The 17,320-nt window shown below is 51.9% G+C and overlaps 1 protein-coding gene across 7 annotated transcripts in view; it reads right to left on the minus strand.

Annotated features, from left to right (window-relative positions):
• The window catches only part of PTPA (protein phosphatase 2 phosphatase activator), a 42,340-nt gene that overhangs the window by 16,266 nt on the left and 8,754 nt on the right, over nt 1-17,320 (minus strand). For all 7 annotated transcript variants that reach the window (XR_011999823.1, XR_011999822.1, XR_011999821.1 and 4 more), the window contains exons 3-9: nt 16,804-16,890; nt 11,561-11,686; nt 9,561-9,678; nt 7,635-7,734; nt 6,618-6,742; nt 5,418-5,518; nt 615-722 (exon numbers count right to left, since the gene is read on the minus strand). Coding sequence is in view for 1 of the 7 variants with exons in the window: in XM_026009488.2 (XP_025865273.1) it covers nt 615-722; nt 5,418-5,518; nt 6,618-6,742; nt 7,635-7,734; nt 9,561-9,678; nt 11,561-11,686; nt 16,804-16,890 (765 nt within the window). In the remaining 6 variants the exon portion in view is untranslated. The remainder of the gene's footprint in view (nt 1-614; nt 723-5,417; nt 5,519-6,617; nt 6,743-7,634; nt 7,735-9,560; nt 9,679-11,560; nt 11,687-16,803; nt 16,891-17,320) is intronic.

Raw genomic sequence — 17,320 nt, forward strand, 5'->3', positions numbered from 1 at the left:
CCCTGGCCAAGGTCATGCAGTTCTGGCATTGGTGTGCACAGATGTGAAAGGAGCTAGCAGACAGGATGGAAACAAAATGTCTCTTCCTTACCTGCAAGGAAAAAAACCCACCTCCTTGGTTGGGAAAAGGTGCCAAAAAGGAGAGAGGGCAGGGGACACCCACAGGAGCTGGGCAGCCAACTCCCAGCAGGGGGAGCTGAGGGAAACCACCTCCTTGCCCTGCCTCTCCCATCTGAGAGCAGAAAGACCACCTGAAGTGGTTGCTAGAAACATCAACTCTGGGCCTCCCCAGAGACCTCTCACCTGCCCAGGGATCAGGCCCACCAAAGTTTGAGAAGCACCAATGTACATGGAGCCTACAAAGCATATCCACCTTCGGGTACCAATGTCCACCTCTGGCCATTTGACAGACCCCTGTGTGTCAGGGCTATGGCTCAGTCACAGGGCAAAGCTGGGCTTCAGCCTAGTGATTCTCTGACTGCCCATCTCACAGACAGAGACTCTAAGGCCTCCAGTGTCAGAATGGCTGGCCCAAGATTCAGAGCAAAGCAGCAGAGTGGGGGTGAGGGGATCAGCAGCCCCCTCTGATCTGAGTGCTGGCCAGCCCCACTCACCTCGGCCTTATACATGCGGATCAGACCCTGGTTCACTTTGGACCAGGAGGGGACAGCACTGATGTTCCATAGCTGGTTGGAGTGCTCTGCAAAGGGGCCTGTCTTCATCTGGAAAAGAGAATCCACAGCTGAAAAGGCAGGCCACCTGGGAGCTCACCTGTATTCCCACAGCAAGGTTGTACACATATGTGTGTACACACACACCAGGACATGCAAACATGCACGCACTACAGCACACATGTGCGTATATATATACGCACACATATACGTACATACATACACATATATGCTTGAGGACCTGACTGCATCATCTGGGGTGGAGAGGGTGTGTGCACGTGCTTGTGCACACATGCACGCACGCACACACACAGAGGCGCACGCAAATACCAGAGACAGGGTCTCTCTTGGTCTGCAAGACTCCCTAGGAAAATACAACCCCTAGAGTCATCCCCTTTCTTCCACAGCCAAAAAAATGGGGCCTGATTCCCACCACCCACCACATTCAGCAGCCTCAGAAAAATAAAATCTCAACTCAAGCCCCTGCTGGGACTCCCACCAACTCCCCCCCCACCGCCCCAGCCACAGAGTGCCCCACCAGCACAGGAACCTGCTCCCCTTCAGATAAACAGTGGTAGCAGCCTTCCCGACCCTCCCCAGCCCCATACACAGGGTGGGCTCTACCTGTCACAGGTAGAGCCGGAAGACCCTGGGGAGGGGTGTCTGGGGGAAAGCCAAGGTGGGGAAGAGTAAACCTAACTGCCTGTGCATAGCAGGCAAAAGGGGAGGAAGGTCTGTTTAGAAAGCCAGCCCGACCTGGCTGGGAGGTAAATTAGGGGTGGCATCGATAGCACCAAGGGACAGGCAGGAGCAAGGACAGCTCCATTCCTGTCCCTCCTCTTGCCAAGAGTTTGACCCTCCAGGAAGGAAAGAGATTCTGCAGCAAGCCCAGTGAAGTTCCCATGACAGGAGAAACCATGGCACTGAGACAGGGAGGCGTGTGCGCCTGCAGGCAGCCCTCTGCACAAGGCCACACATCTGTTTAGCAGGCACTCCAATCCCCTTCCACACCGCACCCCCCAGGTTAGAAACAGCACGGATGCTTGTTGAGGGAATGGGGTTCAGCACCCCAATCCCCAGGCTTCAGAAGATTCAGTTTGATAAGCAAAGAGGTTGAGCTGGCAAGTAAGCAGAGACTTGGACCCTGAGAGGGTGGAAGGTTCCAGAAGAGGCTGAATGGAGGCTGGGCTAGGGGAGAGCTGTTCCGGGGAGAAAGGATGGGCCCAAAACTCCTTCTCCATATTGGGCATAAGGGTAAGGGCCCAAGAGCTTATAACAGCCCCACTGTTTGGCTGTGGACTCCCCAGGGAACCCACTCCTACACACTTCTCACTTGTCCAGTAAAGCCTCGTACCAAACTGCAAGATCTAAGTCCAAAAAGCTGCCATTTACTGCTGTCACCATCCTCCCCTGGCCGAAGTTCCCCCAAAGCCTGTCTCAACCCCCAGGTTCAGTGGCAAAGACAACAGATCCTTCCTCCAGTAGGGAGGCCACAGCCCCACGTGGCAGAGGTGGCAGATGGAGACCAGATCCCCCTCCCCCGGGTGGCTGGTGGCCGCAGAGCTTTTCCTGGGTCAGTGCCTATACATAGTACCTTCCCCCACCTCTCTCTCTCTCTCTCTCTCTAAGGCTCCCTCTTAGGGATAGCTGCCGGTACCCACAGCCTAGGGGGTCTGGCCTTCAAGGAGCTTTGTTCCAACCATCCTACTCAAGCAGGCTCCACCCTCAGTTACCGGCCCTCCCTCTTGCCCCACCCCTTCCCCCAAAACTCTCTGCCCCTTGGGGACCAGTGCCAGGTTCCAGTCATCTCCTGCACACTTCCAGGCCCTGAGAAGTTCAGAAATCACCGGAGATGTGTAATTGGTTTCACTCTGGACAAGGCCTTGTGAACAAACCACCCCGGAGGCACCCTGCTGGCTTCGTCCCACAGCATCGCTCCAGAAGCCTGCTCAGCAAGGGCTCCAAGGCTAGGCCAGCAGATGATGCTGGGAAACCAGAGGCTTTGCCTTGTGGGCCAGCCTCACCCACTAGGGGCATGGGAGGGGACCCCAAAAGGCCTCTCGGTCCTGCTGGAAAAGCCCCAATGGCCCTGCCCCTCCCCATGGAAAGGCCAGAGACGCTATTTATCTAGAGGGGCTGCCCTACCCCCCCCAGGCCTTCAGTGTCCCCAGGTCTCCCCAAGTCCTTCAGAAGGAGACTTTGCAACTCTGAGAAAGGAAAACAGATGAGGGGGAAAAAAGGAATCAGGAGCGAGAAAACAAAACAACAACAACAACAAAAAATTAGCTCATTCTAGCCACAAAGGGAGAAGAGAAAGAGCGAGAACGAGCAAGCAAGCTGCAGTCCCGCAGTGACCCCAGGGGAATCGTGTGAGTCAGAGCAGCCATATTGAGCAGGAAATTACTCACAGACGCTGCGTTCCTGCCTCTCCACTCCCAAGAGAATCGGCCTTTTGTAAATGGTTCCTCTGTCAGTAACTGAGGGGGGATGGGGGGAGGCTCTGCACAGCGCCTTCCTGTCAGCTCCTTCCCTTCCAGCTGAAATCTGATCCCTCCCTTCCCAAAACTCCAAATTTAGAAGCCAGATTGAAACTGAAATTCTTTTCCTGCCGGCCCTGGGCTCTTAAAGGCGCCAGGGCTGCATTTCCTGAGACAGCAGAAGCCCTGCAAGGTGGGGCCCCCTCATCCAGGATGCGCAGAGCTACCAGGGCAAGTCCTGGGAGACAGGGAGGAGATGCCCAGGTCCATTTCCAACTTCTTGTTTTGTTTTTTCCTCCTAGTTGCACCAGCCATCCTGATCCCCAGGTCTCTGGAGGCAACACCGCCCCCTTCCAGACTGAAGCACACAGAATTCTGCACAGGGCTTCAGGTGCCCTGTGTCCCAGTGGGGGCTCGTTCACGAACCAGGGGCAGTGAAACACTGGTGCAGGGTGGAAGGGGACTGGGGTGGGCGTAGCCTGGACAGAGCTCCGGAGAACTAGCACAGCACAGCGGCAGTCAGCACCCTCGCTGACCAGGCCTCAGCTTAGCCAGGTGGCCAGGGAGCCCTCAGAGCTGCTAGCACCGGCGTTTACCACCATGCCCAACCACCTAGACCCAAAGGAAAAACCAGGCCTTGCAGAGAGGGTGCCGAAGAAGCAGAAACTCTAGGGTTTGCCTTTCTGCCTCTCCCCACAATTAAGTTACTTAAAACCTTCTCAAAGTTCGGTGTGCCGTTAGCGCCACCTAGTGGTCACTGTAGGATTTTCCAGTAAAGGAACCGAGTCCCAAACTTTAGAAACCTTTTGGGTTTTTATACCAGTATAACCACCCAAACAAATAAAAATACAACATTTTAACCTGGAATCAATTCCCATTTCCTTGAGGCCCGGCCTGGCTGCCTTCCTTGTTAGGCACTGACGGACCCAGGGGCTTGGCTAGCCACCACAGTGAGCCAGAACAGCCTAGCCCTTTACCCCCAAGCAAGCAAAGCATGGCTCAGTCTAGAATGTGCACTCCTTCTCCCCACCCTGTTCCTCCTGTTCCCTCCAGGGTCTCCTGTGACTCCCAGACCCTCGCATTCCACTCTGGAAACAGTAGCACGTGACTGGCTCTTGAGGCAGTGAGCCAGGCTGCCCCAAGTCCTTCTGACCTTGGGCCTGCTACATGCTGAAGGCAGCAAATCTGAGACTGAAGCAGTGGCTGCCCAGCCGTCAGTCCTGGCTCCATTTGCTGACTTGGAAAAACATGTCATTTCCCTCTGGCCTCTGGAGTTTGGCAGAGGCCTGAGCCGAATGCTGACCATGAGGAACCTGGGGCTATGGCTACTTAACCAGGCTTCTCTGTTCAGGGGGCTCAGAACCAGAGCCAAAGAGCAGCCCTGGTGGGGAGGGGACCCAGATATGCATGTGGGCATCGGAAAGAATGATGGCAAGACCATCTCCAGACACTACAACCAGGGCACCCTTTCAAAGTTTGGGGGCAGGGGGGCGACAGGTATGCAGCAGGGAAGACAAAAGGTCCTAACACCTCCTGAGAGAGAGATCCTAAGAACAGTGAGTCCCCAAATTCTGTGTAAAGTCACCTGGCAAGTGTATTTAAATACGGGTTCCTGGGTCTTATCCCCCAAGATTCTTGACTCAGAAAGCTGGGGTTGGGCAAAGGAACGTGGGTTTTAACAAGCTCCATGAGTGACCTTGAGGAAGTGGGAGACCTGGCCTTAGTGGGCAATAGCAGCCAGTTAATAAACACCCCCTGCCAGGGAGGCCTGTAGCCCAGCCTGCTTGGTTCACCTCCAGGACTTCATCTGGCTCAAGTCCTCAGGCACTGACAGAGATGTGTCCCTTCAGCAGAAATCTGTCCTGCTGTCCACTGAGCCTCTCCACCTCCTGCCATAGTTTCATCCCACACAGCCACATGCCGGTGGCTAGAGAGAGACCCTGTGGGCCCCGCCCACCCCTTCAGACCTGCCGCATTGGTTACCAAGCCCACTAGTGATCAAAGCTCAGTCCCTCAGCTCAAGTGTCCCACGAGGTTCAGTAGTAACCCCAGACCACTGATTTGGGAAAGGAGATCCTGGACAGTCAGACGTTGGCTTAACCTTCCACAGGCCTAGTGGGGCTACCTTGTCAGTAACCCACCTCCTAGGGACCAGCCCTGCCATCTTTGGGTGAAAACTCTGGCTCCTCTGACCCACTCCAAAGCCACCAACCTCAGTTGATCTCAGCCTGGAGGCCACCATGGGTGGCCCTCACCCCCTTCCCCTCACCTCAGTGATAAACAGGATACATTCCAGGAACATGTAGTCCTTGTGGTTCTCATTCACAGCCTTCTCATCAACAAAGTGCCTTGGCTCCAAAAACGGGTGGTCTAGGAACAGCAAAGAGCCCCAGGGTTCAGAACCAGACACTCACACCGCCAAGCACCTCAGCCCAGGGTTGTCCACACCCACCCTGGGGGCCACTGTCCTGCCCATGTGCTCTCAACACTTGACCTTGCAGGAGCAATAAATGATGAGTGTGTGCGTGCATGTGTGTGTACACGAACTTGCTCTCATGGAACAAGCTGTGGCTTTGCCATTTTCTAGCCATGTGACCTTGAACCAGTGATTTCAGCCTTCTGAGGCTGTTTCCTCATCTGTGCAGTGGGGATGAACTGCACCTCCCTCATGCCGCCTGGTGATAGGGACCGGAGTCAAGCCTCCGACATGGTACCTGCACAGATTAAGTGCTAGTCGATGGCGGCTCGTCTCATCCTGGCCAAGACCCTTCCCAGGGTCACTGAGAAGTGACCTAAAATGTTTCAAACAGTGCCTGGCACAGAGCAAATACTCAAAATACCTATTCATATTATTTTTTAGGCAGTTAATGTTATATGGAAGCAGAAGTCACTCCCCGGCCCTCACCCACCATAGATCCCAGTGAGCCACCCAAACCTGGGGAGCAGTTGCAAAGTAGGGGGAGCAGGCAAAGTGGGCCCACAGGAAGCAGCTCACTGCCTCCCATGGGTGGCTACTCCCTGATAGGCCCCCTTGTGCACAGCTTGATAATAACAGCGGATGACACCAGTCACCAAGTCAAAAGAGCCCCTCATTTTCAACATAAAACCCCACAGCTGCTGCCAGGAGTGGGGGTGCATTTCACACCAGTCCATTATGTGCCAGGCGAGTGCCCCTGCTCCAGCCTGTGTCACTTTCCATTATCTCGGCACACTCTGCCTCCACCTCCCCCATCCTCCCTCAGCCTCCCCCGCCTCCCCTGGCCTGCCCTGCTGAGCCAGAGCCAGCTCTCAGCACAAGAGCCCGCGCTCAGCACAAGGTCAACAGCAAACAGCCTCAGTCAATAGCCAGACTAATGCCTGCTTTACAAGCTGTCACTGTCTTCCCCAGCAGCAGAAGTAAGGCGAGAAGGGAGGGAGGTGTATAGAGCAGTCACCCCAGGGGGAGGAGCAGCAGATGCCCCTTCAGTACCTATCAGCTGTGAACTGCCCCAGATGAAGGGCAGAAACTGAAAGTCGTCCAGGCCCCACACTCCCTGGCTGCCCGCTGGCTCCATCCTGTATGTTTTCTGGAGTTTCCGCATAACCTCGAGGTACCTGCACAGGAGGGCAGGGAAGAAAAAAGTAGCAAAAAGCAGACAGTCTCCACCCTTCTGCCATCAGGAGCTCACTGAGGCCAGAAATAACCACCTAAGAGTGTAACTGGTCTCTATTTCAATTAAAACCTACACACGTAAGTTATGCATCAGCTGGTATTCTCAAAATAATGTCGATTTTTTTCTCCCACACTCAGCCTTCTTTTGGCCCAGGAAAGGAAGTTTTAGCACCATCAACTCATAACATGAGCTCCTGGAAAAGAGCCTCAGGCTGTCTAACTCTGGCCTGCCCATCGGCAAGCTGGTGGGGGACAGAGCAGATCATCTCCTGGAACCTCCCAGCTCCTGCCTTCCCTGTTCTCAGGGGCTGCATCAGTGTCACCTGGGAGCTCTGGCATCAGCATAGCCAGAGTGGGGCCTGGGATGGGTGTGTCAGAGGCCTCTGGCAGCTGCAGTGCACCTGTGTTGCCAGGCAGGTGGTCTGGGGACAGGGAGCAGCTCAGAGCCTGAACGCAGTTCAGCTGGCTGTGCGACCTTAGGGATCAGAAGATGGTTTCTCTGTGCCTCTGTTTCTTCATCTATAAAATGGAAATAACTACCTAGAGCTGTTGGGGGAATCTAGGGAGGGAGTTGCATGCAGAGTGCTTAGGACAAGGCTGGCCAGGGAAAACTCCACAGAGGCATTAGTAGTTGGCAAGTGACCCGTTTCCTTCACTTGTTCTTATTTGAATCTGAACCTCTCAGAAGGCTTCCTGGACACCCCATCCACAGACAGAGCTTGGTTAGGACAGGCCGAAAGAAGCATTGGCCACTCAGGAGAACCCGCCAGCATCCTGTCTCCAGCCTGGCAGTGATGAGGAGGGAAGACCCTTGCCGCTCTTCTTCTCACTCACCGATTGAACACCTTGAAGACAATAGCTATTTGGTCATCTACCCGGAGCACCCCAATCTTACAGAGGCAGCAGAGGAAAGCAGCAAAGGCTGCTTCATGTCCTAGAGGAGAAAAAACAGCTGAGGTCAACAGTCTTCCAGGAAAAGGAGTGGTACTATTCTTGGTCTCACCAGAGTCCACATCACTGAGAACTGCCCCTCTACAGAGGAAGGTCAACATGGAGATGATGGGGCCTCTGCCCCTTCTAGAAAGACCCAGGCCTTTTGGTAACTACTGCTACTATAATTCAACTCCTAAAAGGCCAAGGCTGTGGACTTCTTAAACAGACATTTGCATTTTGTTTTGTAGGTTTAACTCACTGGTCAATTCCACACTATCAAGTGAGCACGTACTACAAGGGCAGCCACTGTCTGTATCAGGCACTAGGGAGACTAAGTCCATGCCTTTGCTTGATAGTTTATGATCTTCAGGATGACAAACAATAAATAGACAATCACTTCTATAATTCTAGCTCTGAAGGAGAAGGACAGGGTGATAACTGGAGGATATCACAGGGGACCCTGACATTAGGGTTCAAGAAGGTTTCCCTAAGGAAGTAATATTTAATCTGAAAGATGAGTAAGAGTTGGTAAGACACTGCATGTGAGGGAAGCAGGAAGACCAATCTAGCTAGAAGAAATAGCATGTGCAAAGGTCCTGAGGTGGAAAAAAAAAAAGGGTATGTTTGAAGAACACTAAGAAGGCTGGTATGGCTAAAGGAGAGAGGACAAGGGTGAAAGGATAACAAGACTTAACTGCCACGTAAGAAGTTTAGACTCAGTATCCTAAGAGCAACGGGAGCCACTGAAGGCTTCTAAGCAGAGAACACATGGTCACATTACAGGGTCAAAAGACAATGCCTTCCACAGGGCCCCTGGCTGGCTCAGTCAGTGGAACTGTGACTCTTGATCTTGGAGTTGTGAGTTCAAGCCCCACACTGGGTATAGAGAGGGAGGGAGGTAGAGAAAGAATATTTCAGCGACTTCCTGTCCCATCTCTATAGAATCAAGGTTGCTTCCAGGGCCTGGGAAGCTTGTGAGCTGTTCCTCTCACCTGCATGGTTCCTGATCTCCACCAGCCAGAGGCCAGGCAGCCATGGCTCAGGGGCTCTCACACACCTGATACCAGAAGGAAAACCCCAGTTGACCTGGCCAGTGTCCCTTCAGAGTCCCTCCCTGTCCATTTTAGGCCAAGTCCTGGAAGTCTCAAACACCCGATAAACCTGCTCCCCAGCAACAGGGGAAGCAGAAGACAAAGCCTCCCCAGGACCCAGGTTCAAGGGGACCCTTTTCCAGGCCTGCCTTAGTGGCCTGTGTTTCTCTCGAGGAACCCAAGGCCCAGGCAAGGTGAAGGCCAGAAAGAGCAGCCGCTCTTGCACTTGCCGCTTCAGGACAGGTCAGGAGGGTGCGCCTACCAGAACAAGGTCCTCCTCAGCTACCACCCACTGCACAACCAGACAGCATGCACCCTCTTCTGCAGAACTCCATAGCACACAGACATTGGCATGTCCGTGTACCACAGCGTGTACCACAAGGCTTCCAGAGGCTACAGAATGCTCTCATTTCTCAAGGTTCTGGTAAGGGGTCGCCCTAAGATATAGTAAGTGCTCAATAAATTACTCTGCTGCTAGTGATAAGCTCAGAGACCATCTTTATAAGGAATGGAAATCGGGGCTGCACAGACACCAAGTCTGTGGCATCAGCTCCCTCTGGTGGACCAAGACGGAGCAGCAGGAGCAGCACCAGGCCTCCCTGCACCCAGGACAACTGCAGCCTACCTGGCCCCAAAGGCTCTTGCTCAGAGGGCCCTGAGACAATCCGGAGCAAAGAGGAAGGAGCCCAAGAAGAGGCTGCGGTGAAGCCAAGTAAACACAGAGAGCAGCAGGTACCTGTGCCATAGTCGATGCGTGTGGAGTTCCCCACTGACTCCTTTAGGTAAACGGCCACCTCAGGCACAGCAGCTGCCAGACAGGTGGGGACCACTGTGGCCACCAAGTTTTCTGCTTCCTGATAACACAAGAGACACAAAGTGGTGGCAGCAGATTAGGCAGCATCCTGGTAGGCAGGGACCCAGGAGCAGCATTTGGCTGGGGCCCAGCGGGCCATGCCAGGCTAGCCTGGCTCCCTGCTCTGACTGGCTACAGAAAGAAGAGGGAAACATTTACTCTTACACCATAGAGCAACTACCCTAGGGTGGTTTCTAGTCTGCGGACCCTTCCTCCAGGGGACAAGGATCTGGGACAAGATAGGAGGGAATTGCAAAGAAGCCATTCGACTCCCTTATCCCGTAACTCACTGATGTCCTTATAGGCACCATCTTTCTTCATACTCCCAGGGTAGCAAGAATCTGTGCCATATGTCCACCAAAAAACATACGAGAATGTTCATAGCAGCATTATCCATAGTAGCCCTCAACTGAAATGTCCATCAGCAACAGACCATGGTGTGGTTAGGTGCTGAAACACCACACCACAATGAAAAAGCTCAGCTGCTCCACACAACACGGGTGACTCGCAGAGACAGAACACTGAGCAAAAGAAGTCAGACATTTATAAGAAATTCAAAAACAGGTAGCACTTATCTATGGGATAGAACTTAGAAGAGTCTGGAGGTGGATATCACCTCAAAAGGGGCACAAGGGTCCCGCTAGAGTGCTGGAGTGTTTTAGAGCTTGATACAGGTGGTGGTACAAGGGTCAAAACCTACGTTAAGGTCCATCAAGCTGTATAGCTATGTTGTGTTCACTTTCCTGTAAGTTAGAACTCAATAAAAATCTTAAAAAGAAAACAAACAAACAACAAAAAAAAAACATGTACCCTCTTAAGATTCCAGGGGCAGCCCCAGATTGCTCTTAGGCAGGGCAGCATTTTGCTGGGTCCTTGGGACTCCCCTCTGCTCCAGGCAAAAACACGAGGTCAGAGAAATGAGGACTCAAGTTGCTTTAGGTTCAGTCTATGGACACCTGGCAGGAAAATCTCCTAGAGACCTGAGGAAAATCTGGATTCCCAGGCCTTACCCTAGACCTACAGGACTCTGATCCTGCATTTTTATTTTTTGTTTGCTTTGAACAGGTATCACTGTGATAGGATTCAAAAATAAACACATTAACAAAATTAAAATGCACTGAATTCTACTTAAGAAACCTATATTGCACTAAATGCTAACTACCTGAAATTGAAATAAAAATTAATAATTTGAAAAATCAAGAAAAAGAAGTACAATACTAAATTCTTTGGGATTTGCCAAGAAAATATCAAAAAGTAAAAAAGCAAATAATTACACATATTACAAAAGGGATGCATTGAGAAGTTTCTATCCCCCTTCCCACTCTCTCCTGCCCTGAGAGAAACCACAGCTTTATTAGCCTCTTGTATATCCTTCTAATGGTGTTTCTTTACACAAACTGAGCAGTTTGCGTAAACTAGGTCACCAGGAACTGATGTTTCTTTACGCAACCAGATCTTTTCATTTTTCCCTCCTTGCTACCAAGAAGTAGCTCACCATATGTGTCAGACCGATCCCAGGTTCTTCTTCAACTGAATGATAAATCCCAGACTGCCTCACCCCAGGCTCCAAGTAGATCTCCTAGTCTTTCTCATAGCTGCATAGCACTCCAGGCTAGCTCTACTAGTTTATCCAACTGACCCCCTACACATGGACACTTGGGACATTTGAATCTGTAGCTAATGCAAACGATGACCTAATTAACAGCCCTGTGCAGAGGATTGGGCATCCACAGTGGTGGTTCCCAGAAGATGACGGGGGCAGAGGGTAAATACATTGGTACTTTTGGTAAGTGGAATTTAACAAACTCCCCAGAGATGCTGAGATACCTGAAAGCTCCTGCACCCCTGGCCCAGTCCCCAAGTATGTCCTGTGACAGCCTCACCTCGTCGAGTTTGGCATACCAGGTCCTGTAGGCCTTGTTCCCAAATCGAGAGGGCTGGTCCACCGGAGGAATCTCATCAATCCACCTGTCCAGTGTGTTGAGGAGGGCGACCAGTTTCTCAATGGCCTATAATAGGTAAAGTAGAGGGGACAAGCCACAATGACGAGTGGCCCCCAGCTAGAGCCACAAAGGGAAGTCTCACCTGCTGCTGGACAATGACCCCTAGGCATGGCATTAAGTGCTAAGTGTTGGGGAGATCACACACTCCTACAGGATGGAGTTTTTAAATCCAACTGTCTGCCCTGCATGGGAGCCTGTGTCTGTGTCTCTGCCTCTGTGTGTGTGTGTGTGTGTGTGTGTCTCATGAATAAATAAATAAATAAAATATTAAAAAAAAAAAGGGGGGGATCCCTGGGTGGCTCAGCAGTTTAACGCCGCCTTCAGCCCAGGGCGTGATCCTGGGGTCCCGGGATCAAGTCCTACATCAGGCTCCCCGCATGGGAGCCTGTGCCTGTGTCTCTGCCTCTCTCTGTGTGTGTGTGTCTCTCATGAATAAATAAATAAAATATTAAATCCAACTGTCTGGTGGGGGGGTGGGGGGGTGGCGCCTGGGTGGTTCAGGCGGTTAAGCGTCTGCCTTCAACTCAAGTCATGATCCCAGGGCCCTAGGACAGAACCCTGCGTCGGGCTCCCTGCACAGCGAGGAGTCTGCTTGTCCCTCTCCTTCTGCCCCTCTCCCTCATCCATGCTTACTCTCTCTCTCAAATAAATAAAATATTTAAAACACGGGTTCCAGGGCACATGCTGCCTGGTAGCCTGCCTGATTTCCTCATAAGCCTTATCCCACATCAACATGTAAACATAATTTTATGACAGCCTTTAGTAAGTCAATAGTATTTCATTGTGCCAACATACTATGATTTATTGAATCTCTGTTACATATTTGGCTTATTTCCAATTGTCCACTTCTACAATCTGGGAAGTCTCCTTCAGCAGAACCACTGGGTCAGAGGTCCAAACCTCTGTAATGCTTTGCTGGGCTGCAGTTTCAGGGAGCCTGTCTCCCTACACCTTTCCCACAGCAGGCAGAAACCAAGACATGGAATTGGTGCCACAGGCCAGGGCAGCATTAGCACACAGAATGTTACTCAATGAGGAGATCAGGTGAAGCTGACTATCCAAAACACAGGTCTAGAAGGGCAGCTAGAAAAGGGCTCCTTCTGGGTGTGGCTTGTAAAAAAAAAAAAAAAAAAAAAAAGGCCAGGACGAAAGGCTAGCAGAGGGCACAAAGCAGAGGGTGTTTAGAGGCAGGCAGCCCTGGGAAAGAAGACCTTGCCAGGAAGCAGGTCTTGCTTGTGTCCACCGGGCACCAAGAGCACAGAGAGAGACTTCCAGAAACCCCTGATACTGGGTAGGACCTAGCAGGGTAGTGCCCACATGAAAAGTTCTGAAGAGGAAGGCAAGGCTCAGTCAGGTCCACTGCTGCATTGTGCAGGCTCTGCAGAGGGGCAGTCAGAGAGCTCTGGGAGAGGGAACATGGACTTGAGCTAATGGAGTATCTGTCAGCCAGTGCCCATCCTCCCCAGTCCCCCTCAACACCCCTTCACCCCCACACAGCTCCAGGAGGTACAAATCACTGCAGGCCAAGTAAACAGCACCCCCTGGCAATAGACAATGTGACAGTGGCCTGAAGGATGCCATCCCCCACCTCCCCTCTCAGGAAAAGTTACCTGTAAGAGGGGAAACTCCCTTTATACCTGGCTGAGGCAGAAGGCCAGGGTGACATAAAGCTGCCCAGCTGTAATGTGTGAGAAAGTGCTTCCAGAGCCCAGCTTTGTGAAGAATTAGGTCACCAGCACCTGATAAGGACAGAGCAAACCTGACCCCATGCTGCAACCAGGACTCGGGAGTGATGAGGTGGTAATCTGGCCCCAAGAAGTACCAGCCAGGCCCGACTCCCGGGCCATCTCAGTCCTGGGCCAGGGCTGAAGGGGATAAAGAAGGTGCTGGAAGGCTGTGGAAGCCAGGCCCCAGCTGCCAGCTCAGCTGGGGCAATGAATAATTAAAAGGCTCCTCGCTCCTCTTTCTGGAGAGGGCTTTCAGAATGCAGGGGCTGCCTCTATTGTCTGACTGGCTGGGCCAGAGGGGCTGTGAGCCAGAACCCTCAGGAAGCACAAATAATAATTTGAACTACCCTCCTGCTTCCTCACCCAGGGCTTCCTCTTGGATTTCATGGACCAATAAAATTTTCTCTAAAACATTACTTGCCAGTGTTTTTTTTTTTTCTTTGCTCCCAACTTAAATATCAAACAAGAATAAAAAATAATAATAATCCTTTTTTCTTTAATGACTTTATTTATTTATTCTTGAGAGACATAGAGAGAGGCAGAGACACAGGCAGAGAGCTCCATGCAGGGACCCTGATGCGGGACTCGATCCCAGGACTCAGGGATCACGCCCTGAGCCAAAGGCAGATGCTCAACCACCACTGAACCACCCAGGCGTCCCTAATCCTCTTTTCTACTCACATTTTGCAAAACTCAAAAAAACCCTGAAGATTAGGACAGACATAATCTCAAACTGAAGGAGAGCCTTCTAAACATGGGTCTAGACAGTCTCACCAGATTGCCCTTGCTTGCTCCCTTCGATGCTGCTGGTCTGGAAGCTGCCACCTAAGGCAGCTCCATCTGCCCTCTCCCCAGCTGCCAACCCTGTGGGAGGAGGAAGGACTAAGAGGAAACAGGTGCCCCCAGCAGCTGTGCCGAGGGGGCCCCCCTCACATCCGTGGGCTGAGACCACATGCTGTCAGTCGTGCCTTCTGCTGCCCTGCCAGCTGTGGGCAGAAGCTGGAAGACCTCTGGAGACCAAATTAGTCACCTCTGACCACCAAGTGATTGCCCTGGCACTGGGATGAAGCCTAGTTCAGGAAGAGCCCCCAGGTGAAGCAATCACACCACTACTAGACGTTAGAACTGAAAAATAGCTAATGATAAGAGCTAATGTGCCAGGCACTGTGCTAACATCCCTATGTGTGGGATTCCCACTGAATCCTCCCCAGGGGCCATGAGTCGGTCTGTTGGCTCTTCCACTCATAGATGAAGAGATAGAAGGTCAGAGGGGACAAAGCCACTCAGCATGGAAGGGAGAGGTTATCAAAACCCAGTCAGCCTGACTCCAGAACCCAAGCACTTAACCATGCTACAATCCTGCCAGAAGAACAACTCCTGAGCTAAGACAACACCTGGCTGGCGTGGAGTCTTACCATCAAAGCGTGAGGGTCAATTATGGGACCTGAGAGGGATTTGGAGGCTCAGGATCTGCTGGGGTAATTAGAACATCCCCCTATAATTAGCCTACCCCCACCACACTCCCTGCCCCCTGAGCACAGCCCAGCTTCCCTCATCACACACTCAAGGACAAGCCCTCTCCTCTCTCAAACCACAAACTCCGTGATGGACCAGCTCCCAAGAGAAGGAGGTCTATCCCCAGCACAGGCCTGGCTCCCCTCTGGTGACAGAACAAGATATCAGCCTCCCACCAGCCAGTTAGGGCCCAGGAAGAGGCAGCTCTCTGGGGCGGGGCAGGGGATGGGGGTGGGTGGGAGGGGGGAGGGAAGGCAGCGGGGCAGGGGCTTTGATATGAGCATTGCCCTGCTAGCCTCAGGACAGGTGGAAAGACCAAGCCACAACAGGGTCAGGCCTTACCCGACAGGGTGAGATAAGGCACTGAGAGGCAGCTCAGGCCCTGGTGTCTGAGATAAGAGTCTCAAGATGACTGTGGGCCAACTAGGATAAGAACCCAAGAGCCACTGGAGGCCTGGGACCTAGCCCTAGGAGGTGGCATCCAGTAAGAGCAAACAGCCTGCAAGCCCACACCACCCCCCACAGCTCTTGTCCTCTCCGCAAACCACCTGTCTCTGAAACAGCAGCCAGAGAGTGCACACCCTGCAGTGCATGCCCTAAACTCAGTATTCCCACTTCCAGGAATGATTCCTTAGGAAAGAGCATCCACAGGGATGCCTGGGTGGCCAGTGGTTGAGCATCTGCCTTCAGCTCAGGGCGATCCTGGAGTCCTGGGATGGAGTCCCACTTCGGGTTCCCCACAGGGAGTCTGCTTCTTCCTCTGCCCATGTCTCTGCCTCTCTCTGTATCTCTCATGAATGAATAGAACCTTTTAAAAAAAATGTATTTAAAAAAGGAAAGTGCATCCACAGATCTATATGTAAGGTTGTTCAGAGCACCAATATTTAGGGACACAATCTCAAAGTCCACAGTCAGGGGCTGCTTAAACAATGAGGGTGGGCTCAATGAGACAGCCATTTACATAGTGGAGGGGCAACAGGAGAGGAGGGGCTCACATGGCAGGTCTGGCTGGCATTCCCAAAACTGTTCCTAGGGACACCCCAGGGAGGCGGGTAGGAGGGAGAAAATCGGGAGAGGTCAGCTTTTTGTAAATACACTTCTATTACTGTTCCCTTTGGTGAGCACACTTACTTTGTTTACGATCTTTTTTTCATCTAAAAAGTTACATAAAAACACCAGTTAGCAAAAATGCAGGCTGTAAGATGTGTACTTCCCTTGATCCCAATTTTATAAATCTCTATCTATTCACAGATTGAGGAAAAGGAAAAGATTAGAAATACAAACACTGGATATCCCTGGGTGGCTCAGTGTTTTAGCGCTGCCTTCAGCCCAGGATGTGATCCTGGAATCCTGGGAACAAGTCCCACATCGGGCTCCCTGCATGGAGCCTGCTTCTCCCTCTGCCTGTATCTCTCTGCCTCTCTGTCTGTGCTCTCATGAATGAATGAATGAATGAATGAATGAATGAATAAATAAATAAAATATTTTAAAAAAAAGAAAGAAAGAAAGAAAGAAATACAAACACCAAGAGGCACCTGGGTGGCTCAGTAGGTTGAGCGTCTGACTTTTGGTTTCGGCTCCAGTCATGGTCTTTGGGTCCTGGGATCGAGCCCCGCCAGGATCGCACTACTATATCAGACTCTGCTCAGTGTGGAGTCTGCTTGTCCCTCTCCCTCCCCTTACTCATGCAGGCTCCCCCCACTTCAAATAATAAATATTTTTAAATAAAGAAAAGAAATACAAACACCAAAATGTCAACTGCACATGTCCTTGGGCAGTCTTATTTTCTGCCCTGGCGTGTTGTGGGCAACAAGCACATGTGATTCTCCATAGCTATTCTGGGAAAGGCTCTTCGGTGGCAGGTTCCCTGCCTGTGCCTACCTCAGAGACTTTGTACTCAAAGGTCAGCTTCTTTCCCTTCACACCTTCATTGAGGGTGAGGATGAATCCGATGTAGTCAGCGTATGCCTACCAAATAAAGTGGGGAGCGGGGAGGGAGAGGAATGTCAGACCCCTGACCCTCCACCCCCCTACCCAGCCCCCAGCTCCATCCAGTTGCCAAAGAGCTCCAAGCTGTCCCCTGGTCCCCAGCCTGCCAGCAAGGGAAGCAGAATGATAATGCCAAATTCCCCCCCAGACCCTCCATCCTTAACAGCTGGCAAGTCAATGACCATGATTACACCTGGATCCTCAGCCAGAACATGCTCATTACTACCACCAGGAGCTCCTTTACACAACCCCACAAGGTAAACACTCACTGTCCTCATTTTATAGATGAGGAAACCAAGGCTTCACTTCAGGAAAGGTGACTTGCCCAAGGTCTCCTAAGACCAAGATCTCATTAGATATGGAGCTAGGACCCCACAAGTCCTACAATTATACTACACCACCAGGAGTT

The sequence above is a fragment of the Vulpes vulpes genome, chromosome 2 (genome assembly GCF_048418805.1).
Source record: "Vulpes vulpes isolate BD-2025 chromosome 2, VulVul3, whole genome shotgun sequence".
Classification (NCBI taxonomy): Eukaryota; Metazoa; Chordata; class Mammalia; order Carnivora; family Canidae; genus Vulpes; species Vulpes vulpes.